Source organism: Entelurus aequoreus, linkage group LG22 (genome assembly GCF_033978785.1).
Source record: "Entelurus aequoreus isolate RoL-2023_Sb linkage group LG22, RoL_Eaeq_v1.1, whole genome shotgun sequence".
Lineage (NCBI taxonomy): Eukaryota > Metazoa > Chordata > Actinopteri > Syngnathiformes > Syngnathidae > Entelurus > Entelurus aequoreus.
The window spans coordinates 21,452,603-21,480,350 of record NC_084752.1 but is presented as its reverse complement, the minus strand read 5'-3'; the positions used below and the strand labels follow the sequence as shown (position 1 = coordinate 21,480,350).

Below are 27,748 nucleotides of genomic sequence, written 5' to 3'. Positions count from 1 at the left end.
CAAGACCATGAGGACACAAATCAAATACATGTCGACCTTGTAGTTGACCAAACCCCACATACATGTTGACCAAAACTGACACAAAATACATATACATACATACATAAATGTTGACCAAAACCATGAGGACACAAAATACATACATACTGACCTTTTAGTTGATCAAAACCATGAGGACACAAAATACATATACATGTTGACCAAAACCTTGAGGACACAAAATACATATACATGTTGACCAAAACCTTGAGGACACAAAATACATAATGTTGACCAAAACCATGAGGACACAAAATACATACATGTTGACCTTGTAGTTGACCAAAACCATGAGGACACAAAATACATGTTGACCAAAACCATGAGGACACAAAATACATGTTGACCAAAACCACATACATGTCGACCTTGTAGTTGACCAAATACCACATATATGTTGACCAAAACTGACACAAAATACATATACATACATACATAAATGTTGACCAAAACCATGAGTACACAAAATACATACATACTGACCTTTTAGTTGATCAAAACCATGAGGACACAAAATACATATACATGTTGACCAAAACCATGAGGACACAAAATACATAATGTTGACCAAAACCATGAGGACACAAAATACATACATGTTGACCTTGTAGTTGACCAAAACCATGAGGACACAAAATACATGTTGACCAAAACCACATACATGTCGACCTTGTAGTTGACCAAACACCACATACATGTTGACCAAAACTGACACAAAATACATATACATACATACATAAATGTTGACCAAAACCATGAGGACACAAAATACATACATACTGACCTTTTAGTTGATCAAAACCATGAGGACACAAAATACATATACATGTTGACCAAAACCTTGAGGACACAAAATACATATACATGTTGACCAAAACCTTGAGGACACAAAATACATAATGTTGACCAAAACCATGAGGACACAAAATACATACATGTTGACCTTGTAGTTGACCAAAACCATGAGGACACAAAATACATGTTGACCAAAACCATGAGGACACAAAATACATGTTGACCAAAACCACATACATGTCGACCTTGTAGTTGACCAAATACCACATATATGTTGACCAAAACTGACACAAAATACATATACATACATACATAAATGTTGACCAAAACCATGAGTACACAAAATACATACATACTGACCTTTTAGTTGATCAAAACCATGAGGACACAAAATACATATACATGTTGACCAAAACCATGAGGACACAAAATACATAATGTTGACCAAAACCATGAGGACACAAAATACATACATGTTGACCTTGTAGTTGACCAAAACCATGAGGACACAAAATACATGTTGACCAAAACCACATACATGTCGACCTTGTAGTTGACCAAACACCACATACATGTTGACCAAAACTGACACAAAATACATATACATACATACATAAATATTGACCAAAACCATGAGGACACAAAATACATACATACTGACCTTTTAGTTGATCAAAACCATGAGGACACAAAATACATGTTGACCAAAACCATGAGGACACAAAATACATGTTGACCAAAACCACATACATGTCGACCTTGTAGTTGACCAAACACCACATACATGTTGACCAAAACTGACACAAAATACATATACATACATACATACATACATACATACATACATACATACATATTGACCAAAACCATGAGGACACAAAATACATACATACTGACCTTTTAGTTGATCAAAACCATGAGGACACAAAATACATATACATGTTGACCAAAACCATGAGGACACAAAATACATACATGTTGACCTTGTAGTTGACCAAAACCATGAGGACACAAAATACATGTTGACCAAAACCATGAGGACACAAAATACATGTTGACCAAAACCACATACACGTCGACCTTGTAGTTGACCAAACACCACATACATGTTGACCAAAACCATGAGGACACAAAATACATACATGTTGACCTTGTAGTTGACCAAAACCATGAGGACACAAAATACATGTTGACCAAAACCATGAGGACACAAAATACATGTTGACCAAAACCACATACATGTCGACCTTGTAGTTGACCAAACACCACATACATGTTGACCAAAACTGACACAAAATACATATACATACATACATAAATATTGACCAAAACCATGAGGACACAAAATACATACATACTGACCTTTTAGTTGATCAAAACCATGAGGACACAAAATACATGTTGACCAAAACCATGAGGACACAAAATACATGTTGACCAAAACCACATACATGTCGACCTTGTAGTTGACCAAACACCACATACATGTTGACCAAAACTGACACAAAATACATATACATACATACATACATACATACATAAATACATACATACATATTGACCAAAACCATGAGGACACAAAATACATACATACTGACCTTTTAGTTGATCAAAACCATGAGGACACAAAATACATATACATACATACATACATACATACATACATACATACATACATATTGACCAAAACCATGAGGACACAAAATACATACATACTGACGTTTTAGTTGATCAAAACCATGAGGACACAAAATACATATACATGTTGACCAAAACCATGAGGACACAAAATACATACACGTTGACCTTGTAGTTGACCAAAACCATGAGGACACAAATTACATACATGTTGACCTTTTAGTTGACCAAAACCATGACAAAATACATGCATGTTGACCTTGTATTTGACCAAAACCATGACACATTAAATACATGCTGACCTTGAAGTTGACCTGACCCCAAATAAAACCATGAGGACACAACATACATAATGTTGACCAAAACCATGAGGACAAATTAAATACATGTTGACCTTGAAGTTGACCTGACCCCAAATAAAACCATGAGGACACAAATTAAATACATATTGACCTTGTAGTTGACCTGACCCCAAATAAAACCATGAGAACACAAATACATGTTGACCTTGTAGTTGACCTGACTCCAAATAAAACCATGAGGACACAAATTAAATACATATTGACCTTGTAGTTGACCTGACCCCAAATAAAACCATGAGGACACAAATACATGTTGACCTTGTATTTGACCTGACTCCAAATAAAACCATGAGGACACAAATTAAATACATATTGACCTTGAAGTTGACCTGACCCCAAATAAAACCATGAGGACACAATACATACATACTGACCTTGTAGTTGACCAAAACCATGAGGACAAATTAAATACATGTTGACCTTGAAGTTGACCTGACCCCAAATAAAACCATGAGGACACAAATACATATTGACGTTGTAGTTGACCTGACCCCAAATAAAACCATGAGGACACAAATAAATGTTGACCTTGTAGTTGACCTGACCCCAAATAAAACCCTGAGGACACAAATTAAATACATATTGACCTTGTAGTTGACCTGACCCCAAATAAAACCATGAGGACAGAAATTAAATACATGTTGACCTTGTAGTTGACCTGACCCCAAATAAAACCATGAGGACACAAATTAAATACATATTGGCCTTGTAGTTGACCTGACCCCAAATAAAACCCTGAGGACACAAATTAAATACATATTGGCCTTGTAGTTGACCTGACCCCAAATAAAACCATGAGGACAGAAATTAAATACATGTTGACCTTGAAGTTGACCTGACCCCAAATAAAGCCATGAGGACACAAATTAAATACATGTTGACCTTGTAGTTGACCTGACCCCAAATAAAACCATGAGGACACAAATTAAATACATGTTGACCTTGTAGTTGACCTGACCAGACCCCAAATAAAACCCATCCATCCATTTTCTACCACTTGTCCCTTTTGGGGTTGCTGGAGCCTATCTCAGCTGCATTTGGGCGGAAGGCGGGGTACACCCTGGACAAGTCGCCACCTCATCACAGGGCCAACACAGAGACAACATTCACACTCTCGTTCAAATTTAAATAGGGTTGTATTAAAAATGCGTTGAGTAGTTTCTTGTAATAAATAATATTGAGTTAAGTAAAACTGCAGTTGCATTAAATATTTTCTGTCAAAATTAAAATACCTCGATTAAGTGCTTTGACACACATCGTTTCCCAGACGATGTTGAGGGCCATTCAACATGTTGTAAATAACATGTCACTATCTTACGCCTGTGCTAAAGTGGGTTTATCCCAAATAATGTATTCATGATTATTGAATGTTATTTTGTAAAAATCCTTATGATTTTTTTTTTTCCACTATGGCAAAACTCAACAGCCAGAAGCAGGACAGACTAACTTCCAATCAGGGCTGCAACAACTAATCGATTAAAATAGATTATTAAAATAGTTGGCGATTAATTTAGTCATCGATTCGTTGGATCTATGCTATGCGCAGAGGCAATTATAATAATTTATTTTTTATTTTCATAAAAATGTATTTATAAACTGCAACATGCTCAAACAGCTGAGAAACAATAATCAAAATAAGTATGTGCCAGTATGCGGGTTTTTTTCCAATAAAATACTGGAAAGGATAGAAATGTAGTTTCTCTTTTATCCGATTATTAATCGATTAATCAAAGTAATAAGACAGATTAATCCATTATCAAATTAATAGTTTGTTGCAGCCCTACTTCCAATGGAGACAAAGTTGCTGAATGCAGTAGAAGACGACGTTCAGATAAAGAAGAGACATCAGAGAAGCGACCGTCTGACAATTTAGACAAACTAACATCAAGCGATGAGGTGGAGACCGGCCTAGTTACACTGTTCCTTACACCCACCCACCCACTTCCCCGTCCTGCCGCCTGTCCCGGGAAACGCTCCCTCCCCCTATAGAGACAACACCTTAGCTAATAAACTTTCTGGGGGAACCACTGCATATTGATTTTGTAAATGACCAGACCCCAAACACATATTGACTTTGACCAAAGCCACACAACATTGACCTTGTAGATAAATGGGTTATACTTTTATAGTGCTTTAATAATAATAATGATAATAATAATAATAATAATAATAATAATAATAAAACATTTGATTTAGTATAGCGCTTTTCAAAGCACTCAAAGACGCTTTACAGGAGAAAAAATTAAAATATGAAACAGTTTAAAGTAATATAAAATACAGGAAATATAAAAGCAGTACATTGTAAAATACATAATACAGGACAATTACAAGACAGGACAATTACAAGACACAGAACACTAATCACTGGTTAAAAGCAGATCTGAAAAGGTGTGTTTTGAGAAGGCTTTTGAAAGTGGGAAGGTCTGGGCAGTCACGGATGGGTTTGGGAAGAGTGTTCCGGGGGGTGGGAGCAGCGATGGAGAAGGCTCTGTCAGCCCAGGTCCGGAGCTTGGTTCTGAGTGGTGGGGAGAGGAGGTTGGCATCAGAGGAGCGTAGGCTGCGTGAAGGGGTATGGCGGTGAAGCAGGTTGGTGAGGTAGCAGGGGATCTGGTTGTGAGGGCTTTATGGGTGAAGAGGAGGATTTTAAAGTGGATCCGGTGAGGAACGGGGAACCAGTGCTTTTCTACCTTCAAGGAACTCAAAGCGCTTTGACACCATTTCCACATTCACACTGATGGCGGGAGCTGCCATGCAAGGCCCTAACCGCGACCCATCAGGAGCAAGAGCAAGGGTGAAGTGTCTTGCTCTAGGACACAACGCGGTTGGTAGAAGGTGGGGATCGAACCAGGAATCCTCAGGTTGCTGGCACAGCCACTCACCCAATGGCGCCACACCGTCCCCAAAATGACAAAAACCAAACACTGACTTTGTAGAGGACAAACAAAAATATTGAAATCTATAAAGCAACACACACCCCCACAATATAAAATTAGCAACTGTCACACCCCGCCTCAGGTGAAGGTAATGTAACCATTGTAAACCGGACTTCCAAACCAAGGATGGCAAAGCATGCAGTTGTAAACACTTTGCATTTATTTAAACCCCAAAGTGTCAAAAGGTGAACAACAACAACAACAACAAGAAACCAAGCACCAACATCTCCGCAGATGTTTGGTGATGCATGGAGACCTGAGCTCCTGGTCAGGACAGAGATCTTTTTGTAAATACACCTTAAATAAACCATCACAAGTCTAGAAGTATTCACATAGTACTTCTAACACCCAGCTTTGACAACCATAGTTGGGCCCAACTTGGGCCTAATCAGTGAGGGCAGGTGTGTTCACCTGCATCAAACACTCAGCCCCACCTTGACTCTCTTAGCCAGCAGTAGAGAGCCATGGTGAGTGACAGCTTGTCATTTGTTTGTTAACTGCATGTTTGAAACTGACTCAAGTGATTGAATGTGTGTTGTTTGTTCATGTTGTGTTCATGTGCAGTGCGGGGTCAAACTGTCACAGCAAAGCAACACAAACACAATAGAAAGCAGCAAAAGCACACAATAAAACAGCAAAAGCACACAATTGAAAACAGCCAAGCACACAATAGAAAGCAGCAGAGTGAAAAAGACAAAAGTATTACTCACTGTGAACAAAAACGGTCCAGTCCGCCTCAGTGTCAAAAGAATATTGATGAAGCACTGAAGGAGGGACTCAGGTGGAACTAAATAGAACTAATTAAACCGGGAACAGGTGTGCTGACGGGACATGGAGCAGAAAGTAAAGGTGCCGCAAATGACAGAGACCAAACAGGAAACAGTGACAAAACAAGAGCACCAGGACAGGAAGTGATTTCAAACACAGGAAAACCCAAACATAACCAAACTGTCCGTAGCACTTCTGACTCATGTCTACATATACATATATATACATAGTGTATATATATATATATAGATGTACTCATATACATATATATATATATATATATATATATATATATATATATATATATATATAGATGTACTCATATATATATATATATATATATATATATATATATATATATATATATATATATATATATATATATATATATATATATATATATATATATATATATAGATGTACTCATATATATATATAGATGTACTCATATATATATATATATATATATATATATATATATATATATATATATACATACTTTATATATATCAATCAATCAATCAATGTTTATTTATATAGCCCTAAATCACAAAAGCCTCAAAGGGCTATATATATAGATGTACTCATATACATATATATACATACTGTATATATATATATACATGTACTCATATACATATATACTGTATATATATATATATATATATATATATATATATATATATATATATATATATATATATATATATATATATATAGATGTACAGTGTGACTCTTATTCTAATGAATGCATATTTGCAATTGTTATTTTTTAAACCTCCTATTGTTCCTATAAACCCTATGATAACTACCGTATTTTTTGGAGTATAAGTCGCTCCGGAGTATAAGTCGCACCGGCCGAAAATGCATAATAAAGAAGGAAAAAAACATACATAAGTCACACTGGAGTATAAGTCGCATTTTTGGGGGAAATTTATTTGATAAAACCCAACACCAAGAATAGACATTTGAAAGGCAATTTAAAATAAATAAAGAATAGTGAACAACAGGCTGAATAAGTGTACGTTATATGACGCATAAATAACCAACTGAGAACGTGCCTGGTATGTTAACGTAACATATTATGGTAAGAGTCATTCAAATAACTATAACATATAGAACATGCTATACGTTTACCAAACAATCTGTCACTCCTAATCGCTAAATCCGATGAAATCTTATACGTCTAGTCTCTTACGTGAATGAGCTAAATATTATTATTTGATATTTTACGGTAATTGGTTAATAATTTCACACATAAGTCGCTCCTGAGTATAAGTTGCACCCACGGCCAAACTATGAAAAAAACTGCGACTTAGAGTCCGAAAAATACGGTACATGCATGTGTGTTTTATAGCCTACAGCAGTGGTCCCCAACCTTTTTTGCACCACACACCGGTTTAATGTATAGGCATTATTTTCAGGGACCGGCTTCCCACTTGTGCAAAATACAACTCACTATAACACTGATTAATGGGAGCCCTGGGCTTGTTTCTTTGCATTGAAATGCTGATGGAAATCAGCCTTTGGCTACAATCTGTCACATTTATATTTGATATGTTCATTAATGTGCATTGTATCATGTCACAAAGTTATAACAAATGGCAACTTCCAATGAGGAGTTTTATTGTACATCATTGGTGTGTCTAGTGCACAGGTGTAAAACTCAAGGCCCGCGGGCCAGATCTGCCCCTCCACGCCATTTTATATGGCCCGCAAAAGCCTGGAAATTATATGTGTCAATAAAATACCTTATATTTTATTTCTTTACGTTCTTATTTTCTTACTAAAGGTATTAGGTTTTTTTCTAGTTTGACAGGGAAAAAATAGGGTCCAATATTGCAACAAATATATTATCTAACTTTGTTGGTCAAAATCCAAATAAATACTTAAATATGTGCTTAACTTATGGTTTCGAAGCAAGTTATCCATCAAATTGTACACTATAAAAATGACCAATAGATTTTACTGTAAAAATTTAGGGAGTTTTTTACAGCATATTACTGTAAGTTGAAAAAAAACCCCACCAATGTTAGTTTTTTTACAGTAATATTCTGTCGACTGAGCTGTATAAACAACTTTAACACTGTTACAAATATGCGCCACACTGTGAACCCACACCAAACAAGAATGACAAACACATTTTGGGAGAACATCCGCACCGTAACACAACACAAACACAACAGAACAAATACCCAGAACCCCTTGCAGCACTAACTCTTCCGGGATGCTACAATATACACCCCCGCTACCCCCTACCCAAACCTCAACCCCGCCCCACCAACCCCGCCCACCTAAACCTCCTCATGCTCTCTCAGGGAGAGCATGTCCCAAATTCCAAGCTGCTGTTTTGAGGCATGTTAAAAAAAATAATGCACTTTGTGACTTCAAAAATAAATATGTCAGTGCCATGTTGGCATTTTTTTCCATAACTTGAGGTGATTTATTTTGGAAAACCTTGTTACATTGTTTAATGCATCCAGCGGGGCATCACAACAAATAATAATGTGTTAATTCCACGACTGTATATATCGGTATCGGTAATTAAGAGTTGGACAATATCGGAATATCGGATATTGGCAAAAAAGCCATTATCGGACATCTCTAATTATAATTATAACATTGCCAAACTTTTAAAGATTAAATGTGCTTTACAAATGCATCCAATTGCACGAAGAGTAGTCTTAATTTTCTAAATTTTCTTTGGGCTTTTGCATGGCAGCACTTGGCACTGATAGAAAATTTCCTTTTTTTTCTCTATTTTTCTCAAAGGGGGCTCACGTCCCTGCATATAGCTAAAGGCAACATTTGTATCAGACCTAGTTAGAGTGTGCAAAATTACCCGACAAATTTGATGGTAGGTCAGATGTTTGTTTATTACAATAATGCTAAAGTCACGACTATGCAAGAGAGCATGTACTATAAATAGATACATGCTTGCCTTGCTTCATTTGATACAAGGGAAAATATTAATAAATGGCATATTGCAGTTAATTAATAACGTGAGTTATCTCATATCGCTATTCCACAATGACTATCCTTCTGCAGATTCTGAGCTGTGTGGGTCAGCAGATATGTTTTCTGGTGCGGATCCGAGCACAGATCCATTTAGGAATGAACCTCTGGCGAATCCCCAAGAAAACGGACGGGACTCGACCAGTCCGGAGATGTTTGATCTGTCTCGACTCGCACCTCCCGTCAGTGCTGCACGTGTGTGTCGGACGCCTGAGGCCTTCCTCGGACCGACTGGGGCCTCCCTGGTCAATTTGGATGCCCTGATACCTGCAACGCCCCGAAGCAAAATGAAGAACAACCCCTTCCTCTCAGGTATTCCAAAACTTACCGGGCCTGATCTACTAAAGGTTTGCATGTACTAAAACACGTGCAAACTTGATGACGCACGCAAAGCTGATCTGCTAAAAGTGGGCATCTCTTAAGTGCACAGAATAAGGTCTGCAATCCATTTAGCGTGTCTGTCTTCATTAATATGCAAAATACATGCAGATAATCAAAACTCCCTGTCAGGTTTAAACACTGATGACATCTATTAAACAGACGAGAAGCAAGGAATCATGCAGAGACATAGTTCAATTTAGCTCATATGAGGAGAGACGTGTTTTGGGCTGTACTCTAGTTACAGATCCAAACTACGTTCTAAAAGTCCAGCCCACGTGCTTCCTCTATTTATTTGGGAGGTCCCTGGTTACATCACTGAAGCTGTTGCTGAGGGAAGGGGGGTAATCTCAACAGCTCCAGTTAGACACAATATATGACTATTAATAAAATGCAAATGTCTTGACGCTGGTGATATCGCCCTATCTCTGCTTTGTCTGCGTCCCGGTACTCTATGTCCGGCCTTGGCAGTCAGCAGGCCGAGTCTGGACACAACACTGATACGAGACTACATGCAATCTTTTGGATTGCCAGCTTTGCACAGATAGAAAAATACAGCTTAAGCACAATTGATAATAACTATAGCAACGGCCCTTAAGCATAAAGTTGTGTGATAATATATACATGATTATTCTAACACGCCCACAATGCTGGGAGGAGACGATGCAAATGTAATTATTTAGCACACACAATATGATTTCCACGCTGGAAATCACTGAGCTCCTGAGAGCGGCTCATTCTTTCACAAATGTTTGTAGAAACAGTCTCCATGCCTAAGTGCTTGATTTTATACACCTGTGGCCGGGCCAAGTGATTAAGACACCTGATTCTCATCATTTTGGATGGGCGGCCAAATACTTTTGGCAATATAGTGTATTTGGACGGTCAGAAATGTAAAAAAAAGTTTGAGACATATTGTCTATTCAGCAATTGTCTTTTATAATTTTATTGCTGCTGGGTGACTTAAGGGGCTGATTAAAATTAATTTATTTTGATGCATTTTGGTGTCGGCTTTGCATATGTTTCTGTTGTCTAGATTGCGATTCAGAAAAAAGTGTTACAGATTATAGATGTGTGCAGCTGGCTCAACACATCGCACACAGGTAGGAGTGTGATAACATGAATGTGCAAAAAATGATCAAGTGTATTTTATGGTAAAAGCCCCATATGCGCGAAAAATCCTCCTGTAAGTAAGGCGGTCTGCACAACTTTTCAATTGCACATGCAGTGTTAGTAGATAACACGGCCACTAATAGTACACACCATTTTATCTATATCTTAATCAGTAGTAAATCAGGCCCTTAGCATTTCTGTCTTCATGAATATGCAGAATATAAGCTGGGTATCAAAACGCCTTCACTACTGGGAGGAAAAGATGCAAATATATTACTCAGCATGCGCAATCAACACTCATCATTCTTTTGCGAGCACTATTTTGCGTTTTATTTAGCACATCTAAAAAGTACGTGCTAACTGACAGTTATGCACAAAGGACGTGCTCATGCTGCAAAAACAGACGATGGACAGAGAATCCTCCGTCCTACGTGTGGGTGTCAACATATTTGGACATATATTAGCCATATTGTCTTTTTAGCAACATCCTTTTATAATTTTATATCCGCATGCTGGGTGACTTAAGGGGCGTATTAAAAGAAATTCAATTTATGTGTTTTGGTGTCCTGCATGATGTTTGTTTTTTCACATAGAATTTATATTATCTATAAATATATCTCCTATCTGAAGAAAAAAAAATAGGATGCATTTTTTTCATCTTGAGTGCAGTAATTGCAGCCTCTCTCTCATGAGCGCACCTGGGTTTTAATGTAAGTGCACTGCAGGACTGCTTCTAAAATGCCCATAAAATGTGGTACATGACTCCTGCTTAGTTGGTCTGCACCAGTTGTAAAATGCACGTGCAATATTAGTAGATCCATCACTTACGTGATCTAGACAAAATTTGTTGAACGCTGGCCTGACTCACTGTTCCTCTGGCGTAAACACGGGTCGAGGACACGATCAGGAGCACCGAAACAAACTCGCTAGTTAGCATAGTTAGCATCATCGAGGTAGTTGCTTGTTGTTGCCTACTTTGCTGCTAATCATATTTGGATGATTACAATTCGAACAATGTTAGTTCCGAAGCAGTTGTAGTTCTAGATCATGGGTGCCCATTACGTCGATCGCGAGCTGCCCGTCAATCGTGGAGGTTGTGTCAGTCGATCGCCAGTCAGGCATTGAAAAAATAGACCTAAAAATTTGCGATCATCAATCTTCACTAAGACGTCACTTTTGTCTCTTGATTGACATTCACAACACCCGAGGGTCTTGTGAGATGATGCTGCCAGATCATTATTAAGAAAAAATGACCGACAGGAAGGCGAGAAACCCTTTTCATTTAAACAGACTCTCGCGCCGTACCTGCCGTCAAAACTCTGAACACCGACTGCACAGTTCCTATCTTCACAATAAAAGCGCTGCTTCATCCTGCCTGCACTAACAAAATAAGAGTCTCAGAAAGCAGTATTTTTTGTAAAGTGTATAAAAAGGAGTATGGAAGCTGGACAAATAAGATGCCAAAAACCAACCACTTTATTGCGGTATTGGACAGAAAGGAGGGTTTTTTTTCTTCTCCATTTGAAAATGTGGGCAGCACGGTGGAACAGGGGTTACTGCATGTGCGTCACAATACGAAGGTCCTGAGTAGTCCTGAGTTCAATCCCCAGGCTCAGGATCTTTCTGTGTAAAGTTTGCATGTTCTCCCCGTGACTGCGTGGGTTCCCTCCGGGTACTCCGGCTTCCTCCCACCTCCAAAAAAACATGCACCTGGGGATAGGTTGATTGGCAACACTAAATGGTCCCTAGTGTTTGAATGTGAGTGTGAATGTTGTCTGTCTATCTATGTTGGCCCTGTGATGAGGTGGCGACTTGTCCAGGGTGTACCCCGCCTTCCGCCCAAATGCAGCTGAGATAGGCTCCAGCACCCCCCGCAACCCCGAAAGGGACAAGCGGTAGAAAATGATTGGATGGATGAACGTTATCAGCACTACTGTTTATCAGCACTACTGTCTGATTCCAATCAATGCAAGTCATCAGAATCAGGTAATACAACAACTTATATTCTTGTCTTCATAGGAATCTATATGTGTTAAGCATGCTTGTATTATCATCAAACACCTTTAACTTGTTAACAAAAACATCTCTTTCATGAATAAATAACAAATAAATTATATACATGAGTGAGGTAGATCTGGACTTGATCAATTGAAAAGTAGCTCGCCTGCAGAAAAAGTGTGGGCACCCCTGGTCTGGAGCATTTATTAGAAGCCAGCGAGAAGGTGTATTTTTGACAGATTGTAAACAAAGGTCACAACACAGGAAGTATATTACCTGAGAGGGCGTGGCTACAGGATAGAGTTGCCAAATAGGTGATGTTTTCTGAGTAATCCATCCACCCATTTTCTACCGCTTGTCCCTTTTTGGGGTCGCGGGGGGTGCTGGAGCCTATCTCAGCTGCATTCGGGCGGAAGGCGGGGTACACCCTGGACAGGTCGCCACCTCATCGCAGGGCCAACACAGATAGACAGACAACATTCACACTCACATTCACACACTAGGGCCAATTTAGTGTTACCAATCAACCTATCCCCAGGTGCATGTCTTTGGAGGTGGGAGGAAGCCGGAGTACCCGGAGGGAACCCACGCAGTCACGGGGAGAACATGCAAACTCCACACAGAAAGATCCCGAGCCCGGGATTGAACCCAGGACTGCTCAGGACCTTCGTATTGTGAGGCACATGCACTAACCCCTGTTCCACCGTGCTGCCGTTATCTGAGTAATTTCCATGCATATTATAGAATTTGACATTACCCTTTTTAGTGATAATAATGTTAGTAAAGTATCTACTAAAAAAAACTTATGATTCTGTGTGGGACATGTAAATATCAAAAAGGCAGCCAAAAGAGGTTTGTAGTTCAGAGTAAATCTAAAGGTAAAATATAATGTAAAAATGCAGGAAATGTAGTCTTGATTTTCAAAATGTTCTTTCAGGGTTTGCGTGCCAGCACTTGGTGCTAAAGTAAATGTTCTTCTTTTTTTCGTCAGGTTTCCTCCTTTTTTCTCAAAAGTTGCCTGTCCATGGCAAGGAACACGCCCACCAATAATTTCATAGACTGAACACGCTGATCTTAGTCGATCAGGCCCTCGCTGTATGAAATGTTCACGTGTAGTTTGCTAACTTCCTGAGTGTCCTCCACAGGTCTGAGCGCCCCATCTCCCACAAACCCCTTCCACTGTGACCAGCCTCGCCTTACCCTCAATCAAATGCGTCCATCCTCTACGTCTCCTATGCCCCCCCACATGATATCCTATAGTCCCTCGCTTCCACTCCCTCTCCCGCACAGGGGGGCCGCCCTACCCTCGTCGCTCACACAACCACCTGCCGGACTCATGGACCTTCCCTCCAACCTCCCCCGGCCCCTACTCCCTCTTTCGCCCAGGCCGGGGGCCCGTACACAATCCCCAGCACAGACACACGGCCACAACCCCTTCCTCTGAGACTCATTTCATGTGGACGAGGATGTCATTCTTCTCTGCGTGCACATGGAAAAGTGGACTGGATGTACTCAACATATCAGCTGCTATATGTAACCTGAACTCTTGAAGAAATGCACACGCACTCACCTATCACTACGCTGTCCTAAACATATTTGTTTATCAGTGCCAGCTGATAAACAAATATGTGAACGCAGCTTGTATTTACAACTCCGTACAGTAGATGGCAGTGTAACTCTGCTTCTTATCACACAGGCATCAATACCAGTGATTGTTGTTGCAAACTATGTAATGTAAATTAGACTGTACAAAACCCAAAACCAGTGAAGTTGGCACGTTGTGTAAATCGTAAATAAAAACAGAATACAATGATTTGCAAATCCCTTAACCTATATTCAATTGAATAGACTGCAAAGACAAGATATTTAATGTTCGAACTGAGAAACTTAATTTGTTTTTGCAAGTAATCATTAACTTAGAATTTAATGGCAGCAACATATTGCAAAAAAGTTGGCACAGGGGCATTTTTACCACTGTGTTACATGGCCTTTCCTTTTAACAACACTCTGTAAACGTTTGGGAACTGAGGATACCCATTTTTTAAGCTTTTCAGGTGGAATTCAACAGTCCAAGGGTCTCCGCTGTGGTATTTTAGGCTTCATAATGCGCCACACATTTTCAATGGGAGACAGGTCTGGACTACAGGCAGGCCAGTCTAGTATCCGCACTCTTTTACTACGAAGCCATGCTGTGGCTTGGCATTGTCTTGCTGAAATAAGCAGGGGCGTCCATGATAACGTTGCTTGGATGGCAACATATGTTGCTCCAAAACCTGTATGTACCTTTCAGCAGTAATGGTGCCTTCACAGATGTGTAAGTTACCCATGCCTTGGGCACTAATACACCCCCATACCATCACACATGCTGGCTTTTGAACTTTGCGCCTATAACAATCCGGATGGTTCTTTTCCTCTTTGGTTTCCAAAAACAATATGAAATGTGGACTCGTCAAACCACAGAGCACTTTTCCATTTTCCATTAGTCCATCTTAGATGAGCTCATGCCCAGCGAAGCCGGCGGCGTTTCTGGGTGTTGTTGATAAATGGCTTTCGCTTTGCATAGTACAGTTTTAACTTGCACTTACAGATGTAGCGACGAACTGTAGTTACTGACAGTGGTTTTCTGAAGTGTTCCCGAGCCCATGCGGTGATATCCTTTACACACTGATGTCGCTTTTCGATGACGCAGTACGGCCTGAGGGATCGAAGGTCTGTAATATCATCGCTTGCGTGCAGTGATTTCTCCAGATTCTTCCTTCTGGTGATATTACGGACCGTAGATGGTGAAATCCCTAAATTTCTTGCAATAGCTTGTTGAGAAATGTTGTTCTTAAACTGTTCGACAATTTGCTCACGCATTTGTTGACAAAGTGGTGACCCTCGCCCCATCCTTGTTTGTGAATGACTGAGCATTTCATGGAAGCTGCTTTTGTACCCAATCATGTTCCCAATTAGCCTGTTCACCTGTGGGATGTTCCAAATAAGTGTTTGAAGAGCACTCGTCATCTTTCTCAGTCTTTTTTGCCACTTGTGCCAGCTTTTTTTAAACATGTTGCAGCCATCAAATTCCGAATGAGCTAATTTTTGCAAAAAAATAACAAAGTTTTCCAGTTCGAACGTTAAGTGTCTTGTCTTTGCAGTCTATTCAATTGAATATAGGTTGAAAAGGATTTGCAAATCATTGTATTCTGTTTTTATTTACGATTTACACAACGTGCCAACTTCTCTGGTTTAGGGAATGCAGTAGATGCAGTCCTCTAGGACAGGGATCCCCAACCTTTTTTCTAGCAGGGACTGGTTTAATGTATGCACTATTTTCACGGACCGGCTTTCCACGTGTGGCGGATAAAAACAGCAAAAAAATGAGCATGAAAAATAAAACCACCATAACTTTGGCTACAATCTGGCACATTAACATTTTATATGTCCAATATTGTGCATTGTCCCATGTACTGTAACAAAGGAGTTGTAATGTACATCTATTAACAAGTTTATTGGTGTGTTTAGTGGGACAGGCAAAAGTTAAGTCAGAGAAAATGTGGTAGTCTATAAATTAATTCATGTTTCTGTGCGGCCCGGTAGCAAATGCGTCAGGGACCGGTACCGGTCCCCGGACCGGTGGTTGGGGACCACTGCTCTAGGATACACTGGATTTGTGGTACAGTAGTACCTCAACTTAGGAGCTTAATTGGTTCTGTGACGGAGCTCTTAACTCAAAATAATTGTATCTCAAATCAACGTCGCCCATTGAAAATCATTTGTGGTGATTGGCCCTCCAAAACAGCACAATTTTATCATGTTACATGCCTTTTAAAAAAAAAAAAAATCATGTTCAGATAAGAAATATCGTACAAAAAAATACAACAGAATGTACTGCTAACAACTACATTAGTTTTATGAAATAGTAATAATGATAATAATAATAATAATAATGATAATAATATACAGCATTTACCTTGGAGAGTGGACTTATATCTAGTATCTCCTTCCAGCTCAATCAAACACACCATCAGCAGCTTTTCCACCTATTTTCATGGATACATGTCCACCATTTTAATACTATTTTAACATTCTTAGCTGGCATGAGACTCAATCTGTTTAATCATGGGGCAGACGAGCAATGATATACGCTCAAATTGCTTTGCCAAGTTGGCGACACGCTCCGTCGTGTTTTTGATGATTTCTTCCTATAATTCAGTCAATATCATCCACCTTATTTGTAGTTGACTTTATTAAATATTTGGGCAGCATTTTACTAAACAAAACCAGTTTTCTTTTAAGTAATATAAAAATGCATCAGAGCTGTTTTGTCTATTTTATGGAGGAATTTTGAATTAAGAATCATTTTGAATCGAGAATAAGTTCTGAATGGAATCGTTACCCCCAAGAATGGAATGGAATCGTGTGTTGCCCAAAGATCCCCAGCCCTAGTCTGCACACATCTTCATACACTTCAGCTCCCAACCTAAGCACCGCCTGACATGATTGTTTGTTCTTATTAGTACAAAGTTACACTTTTAGCGTATTGTTGCTGCTTCACCGACAAAAGAATGAATGCAAATCTCCGCCATGGAGAACCCACCTCTTCCAACACCTTTTTTATCCGTCATATCTTCAGCTTCATTGAACTATATGTGATGAGGGTCCAAAATGTATGTATTTTGCATAATGTATTTCCCTTATTGTTATGGTTGCAGTGGCCATTGAAAACTGGACAAAACCAGCCTGCTCCTTCAAATTGATCACTGATTGTACCCTAATGGGCCTGCATGCATGTCCCTGCAGCAGGCCCATAATGCATAAATACTTGCTTTGTCTATGTGGTTGAGTCGGATCTCAGGGCCGCTCTATTGCTCTCTTATGGAGAGTGGGATTTCATTTTAGAGGAATAATGTCAAGTGTTTGTGTTAGTACTGTGTTTGTGCCTCTCTTTGCTTATATTGCTGAAGATTGTGTTTCAGAAAGAGGTATTTGACCATCACTGCACTGAACCTGGACGTGAATGTGAAAAACCTGCTTAAGTCACACACAAGCCTAATACATCTGTATTTATTAAAGTCATACCTATTCAATATTATGAGACATTATGCCAATAAATCAATAGATTTGGATTATAAACCGTGTTGATTTCATTCATTCAAGTATAATCTCATGTAGGAACATATTTTGGGTCCATCTGAGGCAGGGGTGTCAAACGTACGGCCCGAGGGCCGAATCAGGCCCGCGAACAGGTTTTATCCGGCTCGCGGAATGAGTTTGCTACATATAAAAATTAACCGGAAATTTTTGAATGAAAGAAAATGCTGTTCTAAATGTGTCCACTAGATGTCGCAATAGCAATTCTTTGTATCTATGTAGATGATGCTACATATGTACAAAATAAACCACATGATGTTAGTACATCAGTCGAGGAAAAAGATCAAACTACATAAATAACATACTGTAATTTGATTTTGATATAATTTTTTGGTAACACTTTAGTATGGGGAACATTGATTGATTGATTGATTGATTCACATATTCACATATTCACCATTAATTAGTTGCTTATCCATCCATCCATTTTCTACCGCTTATTCCCTTCGGGGTCGCGGGGGGCGCTGGAGCCTATCTCAGCTACAATCGCGCAGAAGGCGGGGTACACCCTGGACAGGTCGCCACCTCATCACAGGGCTAATTAGTTGCTTATTAACATGCAAATTAGTAACATATTGGCTCCTAATTAGTCATTATTAAGTACTTATTAATGCCTTATTTTGCATGGCCTTATTATACAACCTAACCCTAACCCTAACCAAACAACTCTAAATTAAGTCTTTGTTACTTAGAATATGTTCCCCGAGTGTCCAAATAACTCTAAATTAAGTCTTTGTTACTTACAATATGTTCCCCATACTAAAGTGTTACCAATTTTTTGTGTCTTGATAGATTGAAAATTAACACCAATGAGTTGACTGATGAACATTATCACATAATTTGATCAGAAAATATAAATAACGACAAATAAAGATAGAATACTATTAACCGCAGCATGTAAGTGTAAAAAAAACAACATTATGATTTGTACAATTTCAGAATGTGCTTGTTCTATTTTTAAAACAAATAAAACAATCTTAAGTTGCCTTTATTTTTAAGTTATCGTGCCGTGATTTTACCAGTCCGGCCCACTTGGGAGTAGATTTTTCTCCCATGTGGACCCCCATCTAAAATGAGTTTGACACCCCTGAGGTCTATCCTTGCAAAAACCCATACTTTTAATGACCACTAGATGGCAAAAAAGGCCCATTGGGCTATTTTCTTCTTCACCCCTCATTTATTTTATTTACAAAAATCACACATAATATTATTTTAATAAAAGAACAGCCCCAGCCCAATCCAGAGCCTTACAATATTTAGGATAAAAATTATCAAAACAAATGAGCAGAAAAAAAGTAACAACAAAAATTAACAATATCAATAGGTTGATTGGCAACACTAAATTGGCCTTAGATGTGAATGTGAGTGTGAATGTTGTCTGTCTATCTGTGTTAGCCCTGCGATGAGGTGGCAACTTGTCCAGGGTGTACCCCGCCTTCCGCCCGAATGAAACTGAGATAGGCTCCAGCACCCCCCGCGACCCCAAAAGGTACAAGCGGTAGAAAATGGATGGAGGGAATAACAATTACATCAACATGATAACAGTGATTAAAACAGTGTGCCCAAACTTTTTGACTAGGGGGCCGCATTGGGTTAAAAAAATTTGGCCGGGGGATCCGGGATTTGTGTGTGTGTGTGTGTGTGTGTGTGTGTGGGTGTGTGGGTGTGCGTGTGTGTGTGTGTGTGTGTGTGTGTGTGTGTGTGTGTGTGTGTGTGTGTGTGTGTGTGTGTGTGTGTGTGTGTGTGTGTGTGTGTATTTATATACATATATATGAATATATTCCTCACAAACTAATTGACTAAAACAGGCATGTGATTTGACCACAATGAAAAAGACTGGAAAAATTTCCGGGGGTCTGGGGGACGAAGGCCCCCAGCCAGGTCCAACCAGACAAGGGGGGCAACGCCCACCGAAGCTCCTGGTTTTTCACCAATTTAACATGCTAAAATTAACAAAGACAGCACCATTTGAAGAAAATATTTTAGTGTCTAAAGACATGAAAACATCATTAATAGAACATACATAACCCAATTATCCTAATGAATCACTAAAATTTACATCTTGTGTTCATTTCACATCCACAGGTGTCAGTGTTATTATCTACAGTTTATTTACAGTATTACCACATTACTTCAGTTCACATTAGCTTTCTCGGAGAGCCCAGCCCTAACATGAGCTTTCCTTGCAAATGTATTTAACAAAATACCAAATGTAAACATTTCATTCTTTTCGCCAAAATAGGATATTATTTTATGAAAATAATTAAACGTGTTTAGTATTGTTTACTCATATTTGAATATAGGAAATAATAATAATGTGAGGACACTGACATATTGCATGAAACAAGTGTGAAAATATTTACCTTCAAGATTGTTACACCACTGACAATAGTTTCAAGAGACTACATAAGAACTTAATATTACAAAATAGTATTATATGCAAATTTATTCAAAATAAATTGTTAACTGTATTCAATAATGCGACTCTTTGAATTTCTGTAATTTCATAATATATTTTCACGTGGCTTTTTATTTTTAGAAAACCCATTTATATTTCGCAAAGCAATAATTGGTTAATATTTAAAACAAACATGCGTATTTCGCAAGCAAATATTTTTTAGCTTACCTCATTATTAACAACCCTGTCTGCAACTGAAGTGGGTTGTTTGGGTGGATCTTTCCTCTCCATGCATAGGTGGATTAATGACCGGGCCTACCGGGCCCAGGCCCAGGGGGCCAGAGGCCCCAAGGGGCCAGGCCAACTTGGCCCCGCGGCCGCGACCCAAGCAAAACTACTTTTGCAAAAATAATAATCTTAAGCCCCAAGGGGCCAGGCCAACTTGGCCCCGCGGCCATGATCCATAGAGGGTAAGAGGCCCCAAGGGGCCAGGTCAACTTGGCCCCGCGGCCGCGACCCACAGAGGGCCAGAGGCCCCAAGGGGCCAGGCCAACATGGCCCCGCGGCCATGATCCATAGACGGTCAGAGGCCCCAAGGGGCCAGGCCAACTTGGCCCCGCGGCCACGATCCATAGAGGGTCAGAGGCCCCAGGGGGCCAGGTCAACTTGGCCCCGCGGCCACGATCCATAGACGGTCAGAGGCCCCAAGGGGCCAGGCCAACTTGGCCCCGCGGCCACGACCCACAGAAGGCCAGAGGCCCCAAAGGGCCAGGCCAACTTGGCCCCGCGGCCGCGAGCCACAGAAGGCCAGAGGCCCCAAGGGGCCAGGTCAACTTGGCCCCGCGGCCACGATCCATAGAGGGTAAGAGGCCCCAAGGGGCCAGGTCAACTTGGCCCCGCGGCCGCGACCCACAGAGGGCCTGAGGTCCTAAGGGGTCAGGCCAACTTGGCCCCGCGGCCATGATCCATAGAGGGCCAGAGGCCCCGAGGGGTCAGGCCAACTTGGCCCCGATCCATAGAGGGTCAGAGGCCCCAAGGGGCCAGGCCAACTTGGCCCCGCGGCCACGACCCACAGAGGCCCCAAGGGGCCAGGCAAAATTGGCCCCGCGGCCATGATCCACAGAGGGCCAGAGGCTCTCAATCATTATTATCAAAGCTAATTCTCAAATTGGATGGATCACACAACCTCACTCACATATTCTTTATCAATTATTAAAGGTTGTTTCTGAATTTTGATCACAGAACTTAATGCAAATATTCTTGATTGATTGACAAAGCTCATTCTCAAATTTTGATTACACAACCTTACTCTGACAAATTATCATTATCAAAAAGCTCTATCTCGAATTTGGATCACAGAATCTCACTCAAGTATTCTTAGCTGTGCCCCTCCCCCATCGAGTCTTTCATAAACCGGTCTGTTCTTTTAGAATCTCCTCATTTGGTATTTTGAACTCGTGAGAGACTGCTCAAAATTTGGTTTCCTTTCCCTCAGTTCAGACTCAGAGATAATTTGAAATCATTCAACAAGAAGTTTAACGCGCGCACACACACACACACACACACACACACACACTTGAGTTGAGCATTACTTGGAAATTCTTATATTTTCCATTTTGCTGTTATTATCAGCATCTTCCCATTTTGTCCTTTTCTTTCGAGAAAGTTTACAGTCTGACATTTGTCACTGCTGTCAGTTAATAACTTTTTGGTCTTTGACCCATTTTGTCATTTTCTCGATTCGATCGTCACTGACCACTCTCTCCTGTCTGGCAGACATCGTTGCTGCCATCATAGCTAGCAAGCTGCCTGCAGCGGGTCATCCCTATGTTCCCCGTCCCTATGTTACCCGGGTCCTATGTTCCCCTCTACCGGGGAACTAAGGACCCTTTTTAAAAAAAAGGGTTCTATGTTCCCCGCTGCGGGGAACGTACAACACTTTTTCCAGAAAAGGGTTCTATGTTCCCCGCTGCTTCCAATGCGCGACTAAGTAAGACGCACGCAGACACGCATGACAGAGACGCGTTTAAGTTGTCGAAGGAAGGAAGTTCGCGTTTGAGTTGCTCTATCTGCTGCCGCACGCCCTGTGACAGGTTAGGTTTAGGGATGGTTTTGGTCAGGGCACAATTTCGCCAAAAAAGTGCTCCACAACGCCCTGTGACAGGTTAGGTTTAGGGATAGTTTTGGTCAGGGCACAATTTCGCCAAAAAAAAGTGCTCCACAACGCCCTGTGACAGGTTAGGTTTAGGGATGGTTTTGGTCAGGGCACAATTTCGCAATTTCGCCAGATACAATGCAGGGAACATAGGACCCTTTTTTAGAAAAAGGGTCCTAAGTTCCCCGGTCGCATACAAAGACCCAGGAACAACCGGGGAACATAGGACCCGGGGAACATAGGACCCGGGGAACATAGGCACGCTCCCGCCTGCAGATAGCAACATTTTGGTGTCCTTTGGGAAAATATTTAGAAAGAAGACAAAAGTACACACAGTTGTACAACTATTATCTTTATGATCTTTTTTTTGTTAGTTTCTCTGTTACTGTGTGTGGCCAATTAAGCGACTTTTGGCCATACCTGGCTGGTGACATTTAGCGACTTTCTGGTTGATGTTAAGATTAATAATAGCAACAGTTCTCTTCATCTTAATGCAATTTATTGTGTCTGTCTCTCCACATTTTGCCATTAGGTACTTTGAGCTCTTGTTGGTCAGTCACTCTAAGGTACATTGTTGCTGCCATCATAGCTAGCAAGCTGCCTGCAGATAGCGACATTTTGGTGTCCTTTGAGAAATATTAAGAAAGAAGACAAAAGTACAAGACATTGTACGATTACTATCTTTTTAAAATTATTTGTTTCACTGTGTGATTGACCGACTTTGCCGCTAGATTTCGCGTCTTTTGGCCATACCTGGCTAGCGACTAAAAACATCATTTAGCGACTTTTTGGTTGTGAAGATAAGTGGTAAAAGCAGATCTTCCTGTTGGTCTTCCCACATTTTGCCATTTGGTACTTTGCACTCTTCTTGGTCACTCCAAGGCATTTGTCCCTGCCTTCAGCTAGTCACTTGGCTCTTTTGGAATATATTTCACTGTAATTGGCTCTCTCTCTCTCTTTCTCCTCAGTACAAATCAGCCTGTTCCCTTGCCATTCATCACTGACCACTCTGCTCTCCTGTCTGTCAGACATTATTGCTGCTTGCAGATAGCTTGGGGTCCTTAGAGAAAATATCAGAAGAGAAAAGTACACAATTATCTTAATTATCTTTTTTATTCAGTCAGTCCTTCAGTGAGTCCCAGTGTGTTGGCGATTAAGCAACGTTGGCATTCAATTAGCGACTTTTGGCCATACATGGCTGGCGACTCAAAAAACTAGAAAAAAAGTACAAAAAGTTGTACAATTAATATCTTTATTATCCTTAATTCCCCTGAATCCTAGAGTGTGTTGCAATTAAGCAACTTTGCTGCTAGGTTTAGCGACTCTTGTTTTGGGCATACCTGGCTAGCGACTACAAACATTATTCAGCAACTTTTTGGCTGTTAAGATTAACGTTAATAAATTAAATCCTAATACAATTTATTGTGTTGGTCTCGCCATCTTGCTATTAGGTACTTTGAATTCTTGTTGGTCTCTGCTAAGGTATCTGGCTGTTGTCTTTGCCTTCAGTTAGTCACTTGGCTCTGGAATATATTTAACTGTACTTGGCTCTCTCTTTCTCCTCAGTACAAATCAGTCTGTTCCCTTGCCATTTAGACATTTTCTTGATTGGATCATCACTGACCACTCTGCTCTCCTGCTGTCTATCAGACATTGTTGCTCCCATCATAGCTAGCAAGCTGCCTTGGTGTCCTTTGTGAAAATATTTAGATAGAAGACTAAAGTGCACAAAGGTGTACAATTATTATCTTTTCAAAATATTTGTTTCACTGTCAGTGTGATTGACCGACTTTGCCGCTAGATTTCGCGTCTTTTGGCCATACCTGGCTAGCGACTGAAAACATCATTTAGCAACTTTTTGGTTGTGAAGATAAGAGGTAAAAGCAGATCTGCCTGTTGGTCTTTCCACATTTTGCCATTTGGTACTTTGCACTCTTGTTGGTCACTCCAAGGCATTTGTCCCTGCCTTCAGCTAGTCACTTGGCTCTTTTGGAATATATTTCACTGTAATTGGCTCTCTCTCTCTTTCTCCTCAGTACAAATCAGTCTGTTCCCTTGCCATTTAGACATTTTCTTGATTCGATCATCACTGACCACTCTGCTCTCCTGCTGTCTATCAGACGAATCAGTTGATTCTCTGCTCTCAATTGTCTATGCTAGTAAGCTGTTATTCTCTGCTTTGGAGTGTTGATGCTGGGTTGCTAGTTTTCTAAATCACCTCACACACTTGAAGGAAGCAGCACCGATCATAAACACACAAACAAACTCACACACACACACACACACACACACACATAGTTGGTTTATCTGTTGTGATAGGCAAAGAGCCAATGTGCAAAGAAAGAAGGGAAATATGGATCATAAACGTTTAAGTGGAGGAGCTAGAAAAAAAATTCAGCAAGAAAAGAAAAAAAAGGAATCAGTTTTACTTGAGAGTGTTCCAAATATCTCCAGCTTCTTCAGTACAAAGACATCTGCTGAAAGCAATTCTATAAATGCTACTGCAAATTCAGCTAAGGTTAGCAATGCACCTGAGCTAGCATGTAGCTCCCAAGATCCTGAGACCACTACAAGTGTAGACAGTGAACCAAATGCTTCTGATGCTTATGATTCAACCAATTCAGCAGTAGCCAGTTGCTCGGATGAATGTGAGGTCACTGCACCTCTGGACAGCATAGAAAATGAGCTGAATCTTTCTTCAACACCATCTACAGTGACAACTCTACCTAGTGATCCCGCTAAATGGGCTGAGACCCTCACTGAGTCAATGAAGGAAGTTCTTATTCAAAGAGGTGCAAAATCATTTCACAACCGTCACAGCCATTATCCAGCTTCTGTGAGGAACAGTGGGCTAGGAGGCAAAACCCGATGCCTAAACAATGAACATTTTACTTCACACTTGCCCAATGGACAACGAGTACAAAGAGAGTGGCTGATGTACTCTCCCTCTACTGGTAATGTTTACTGCTTTGCATGCAAACTGTTTTCCCCAAAAACGCATTCTTTTGTGACAGGCTATTGTGATTGGAAACACTCAGAAAGATTTGGTGAACATGAGCGAAGTGCTGAGCACATAACCTGCATGCAAGCAGTCTTGAACCGCGCCAAAGGTGCCACAGTTGATGCAGACCTGTTCAAACAGTTTCAGGCAGAGAGCAGCTATTGGAGGCAGGTGTTACAAAGAGTTGTTGCAGTCATTAAATTCCTTGCAGAAAGGGGCCTTGCATTTAGGGGTAAAAATGAATCGTTAGGGTCTCCTCTCAATGGGAACTACCTTGGTATTCTGGAGGTCCTGGCTGAATTTGATCCCTTTCTAAAGGATCACATCAGAAAGTTTGGGCAGATGGGTCGAGGTAATACCTCATATCTGTCCTCCACCATTTGTGAGGAATTCATTGAATTGATGGGTGCAAAAACCAAACAGGCTATAGCAGATGAACTGCAAGCAAGCAAATACTACTCTATCATTGTGGATTCAACCCCAGATTTATCTCATGTGGACCAATTGACATTCATATTCCGTTTTGTTAGCAAAGAGGGCAGTGTTGTTGAACGCTTTGTGGGTTTTGAGCCCATTACTAGCCATACAGGTGAAAGTTTGGCTAACTGTGTCATGTCTGTGTTGGAAAATCTAGGGTTAGAGCTGTCAAATTGCAGGGGGCAGGCTTATGATAATGCCAGCAACATGTCAGGGAGGTATAATGGGTTGCAGGCTCACTTAAAGAAAAGCAACCCATTAATACACTATATTCCATGTGCAGCTCACTCTTTGAATTTGGTGGGAGTCAACAGCATTGACAGATGTGGAAATGAAGTCTCTAAGTATTTTGACTTGATTCAGTCTATTTACAACTTCACAACTGCATCCACACACCGATGGGACAGGGTATTTGGCAATTCCAACATAGATCTCACACTTAAAGCTTTATCCAACACGCGTTGGAGTTGCCGTGCAGAATCTACCAAAGCACTGTGGCAGAACTACAGTAAAATAAAAGCAGCACTACAGGTTATTTCCACTGATGACACAGAGAAACGAGACACACGAACTGAAGCTGACAGTCTAGTGCGGAAGCTGGATTCACTTGAGATGGCCTTCATGGCAGGCTTTTGGGACACTGTTCTGTCCAGATTTCAGGCCACAAGTCTGCAACTTCAAAAAGCAGACATGGACCTTGGTACAGCAGTTAGATTGCTGGAATCTCTGCGCACCTTTGTTCTCTCCCAAAGAGATCTATTTGATCATTTTGAGCAGAAAGCCTTAAACATGTTGGGTGGCACCCCATCTTACAGGGCTGAACGGACGAGGAAACGTAAAAAGTTTGCTGATGAATCAGCATCCCCAGATGTTGTGCTTGAGGGAAGGCAACTGTTTCAAATAGAGACATTTATTGCCTCTATTGATCAACTGAGTTCAAGCCTTAATCACCGTCTGGAGGCCTACAAACATCTGAACAATTTGTTCAGTGTCCTTTTCTCTTTGGATACAGAGTCCAATGCTTCAGTCCTTCACAAGGCCAAGATTCTCACTGAATCATACCCATCTGACCTCAATGAAAGTCTTGGACAGGAGCTTATACAGTTCAAATCTTTTATACAGCTCAACAACACTGATGAGGAGAGGACCCCTTCAGGACTGCTCAAAACAATAATACATTTTGCTACAGCCTACGTTTCCTAATACATACATTGCGCTACAGATTTTTCTCACTCTACCGGTCAGTAACTGTGAGGGAGAACGCTCATTCTCTCTTTTGTCAAGAGTAAAAAATGAGCTGCGCACAAGAATGACTCAGAAAAGATTAAATGCGTTATCTCTAATGGCAATTGAGAGTGAGCTGACAAGAGAGTTGGACTTCAATGATGTGGTGGATGATTTTGCAAAATTGAAAGCACGAAAGAAACCCCTTGCTTAAAGGTGCACTGTGTAAGATTTTTAGGTTATTTCCAGAATTCACCCATTCACTAATGTTAGGCTACCTGTTTTCATGAATACTTACCACCACCATAAAATTCTAAG

The 27,748-nt window shown here is 40.4% G+C and overlaps 1 protein-coding gene across 5 annotated transcripts in view; it reads left to right on the top strand.

The window, feature by feature from the left end:
• The window catches only part of epn3b (epsin 3b), a 53,253-nt gene extending 37,085 nt beyond the window's left edge, over window positions 1-16,168 (top strand). For 4 of the 5 annotated variants that reach the window (XM_062032454.1, XM_062032451.1, XM_062032450.1 and 1 more), the window contains 2 exons: window positions 9,584-9,862; window positions 14,185-16,168. In XM_062032454.1, the coding sequence (XP_061888438.1) occupies window positions 9,584-9,862; window positions 14,185-14,483 (578 nt within the window). In that variant the 3' untranslated portion in view covers window positions 14,484-16,168. The remainder of the gene's footprint in view (window positions 1-9,583; window positions 9,863-14,184) is intronic. The other variant, XM_062032452.1, reaches the window with a different exon arrangement.
• Window positions 16,169-27,748: the final 11,580 nt, after the last annotated feature.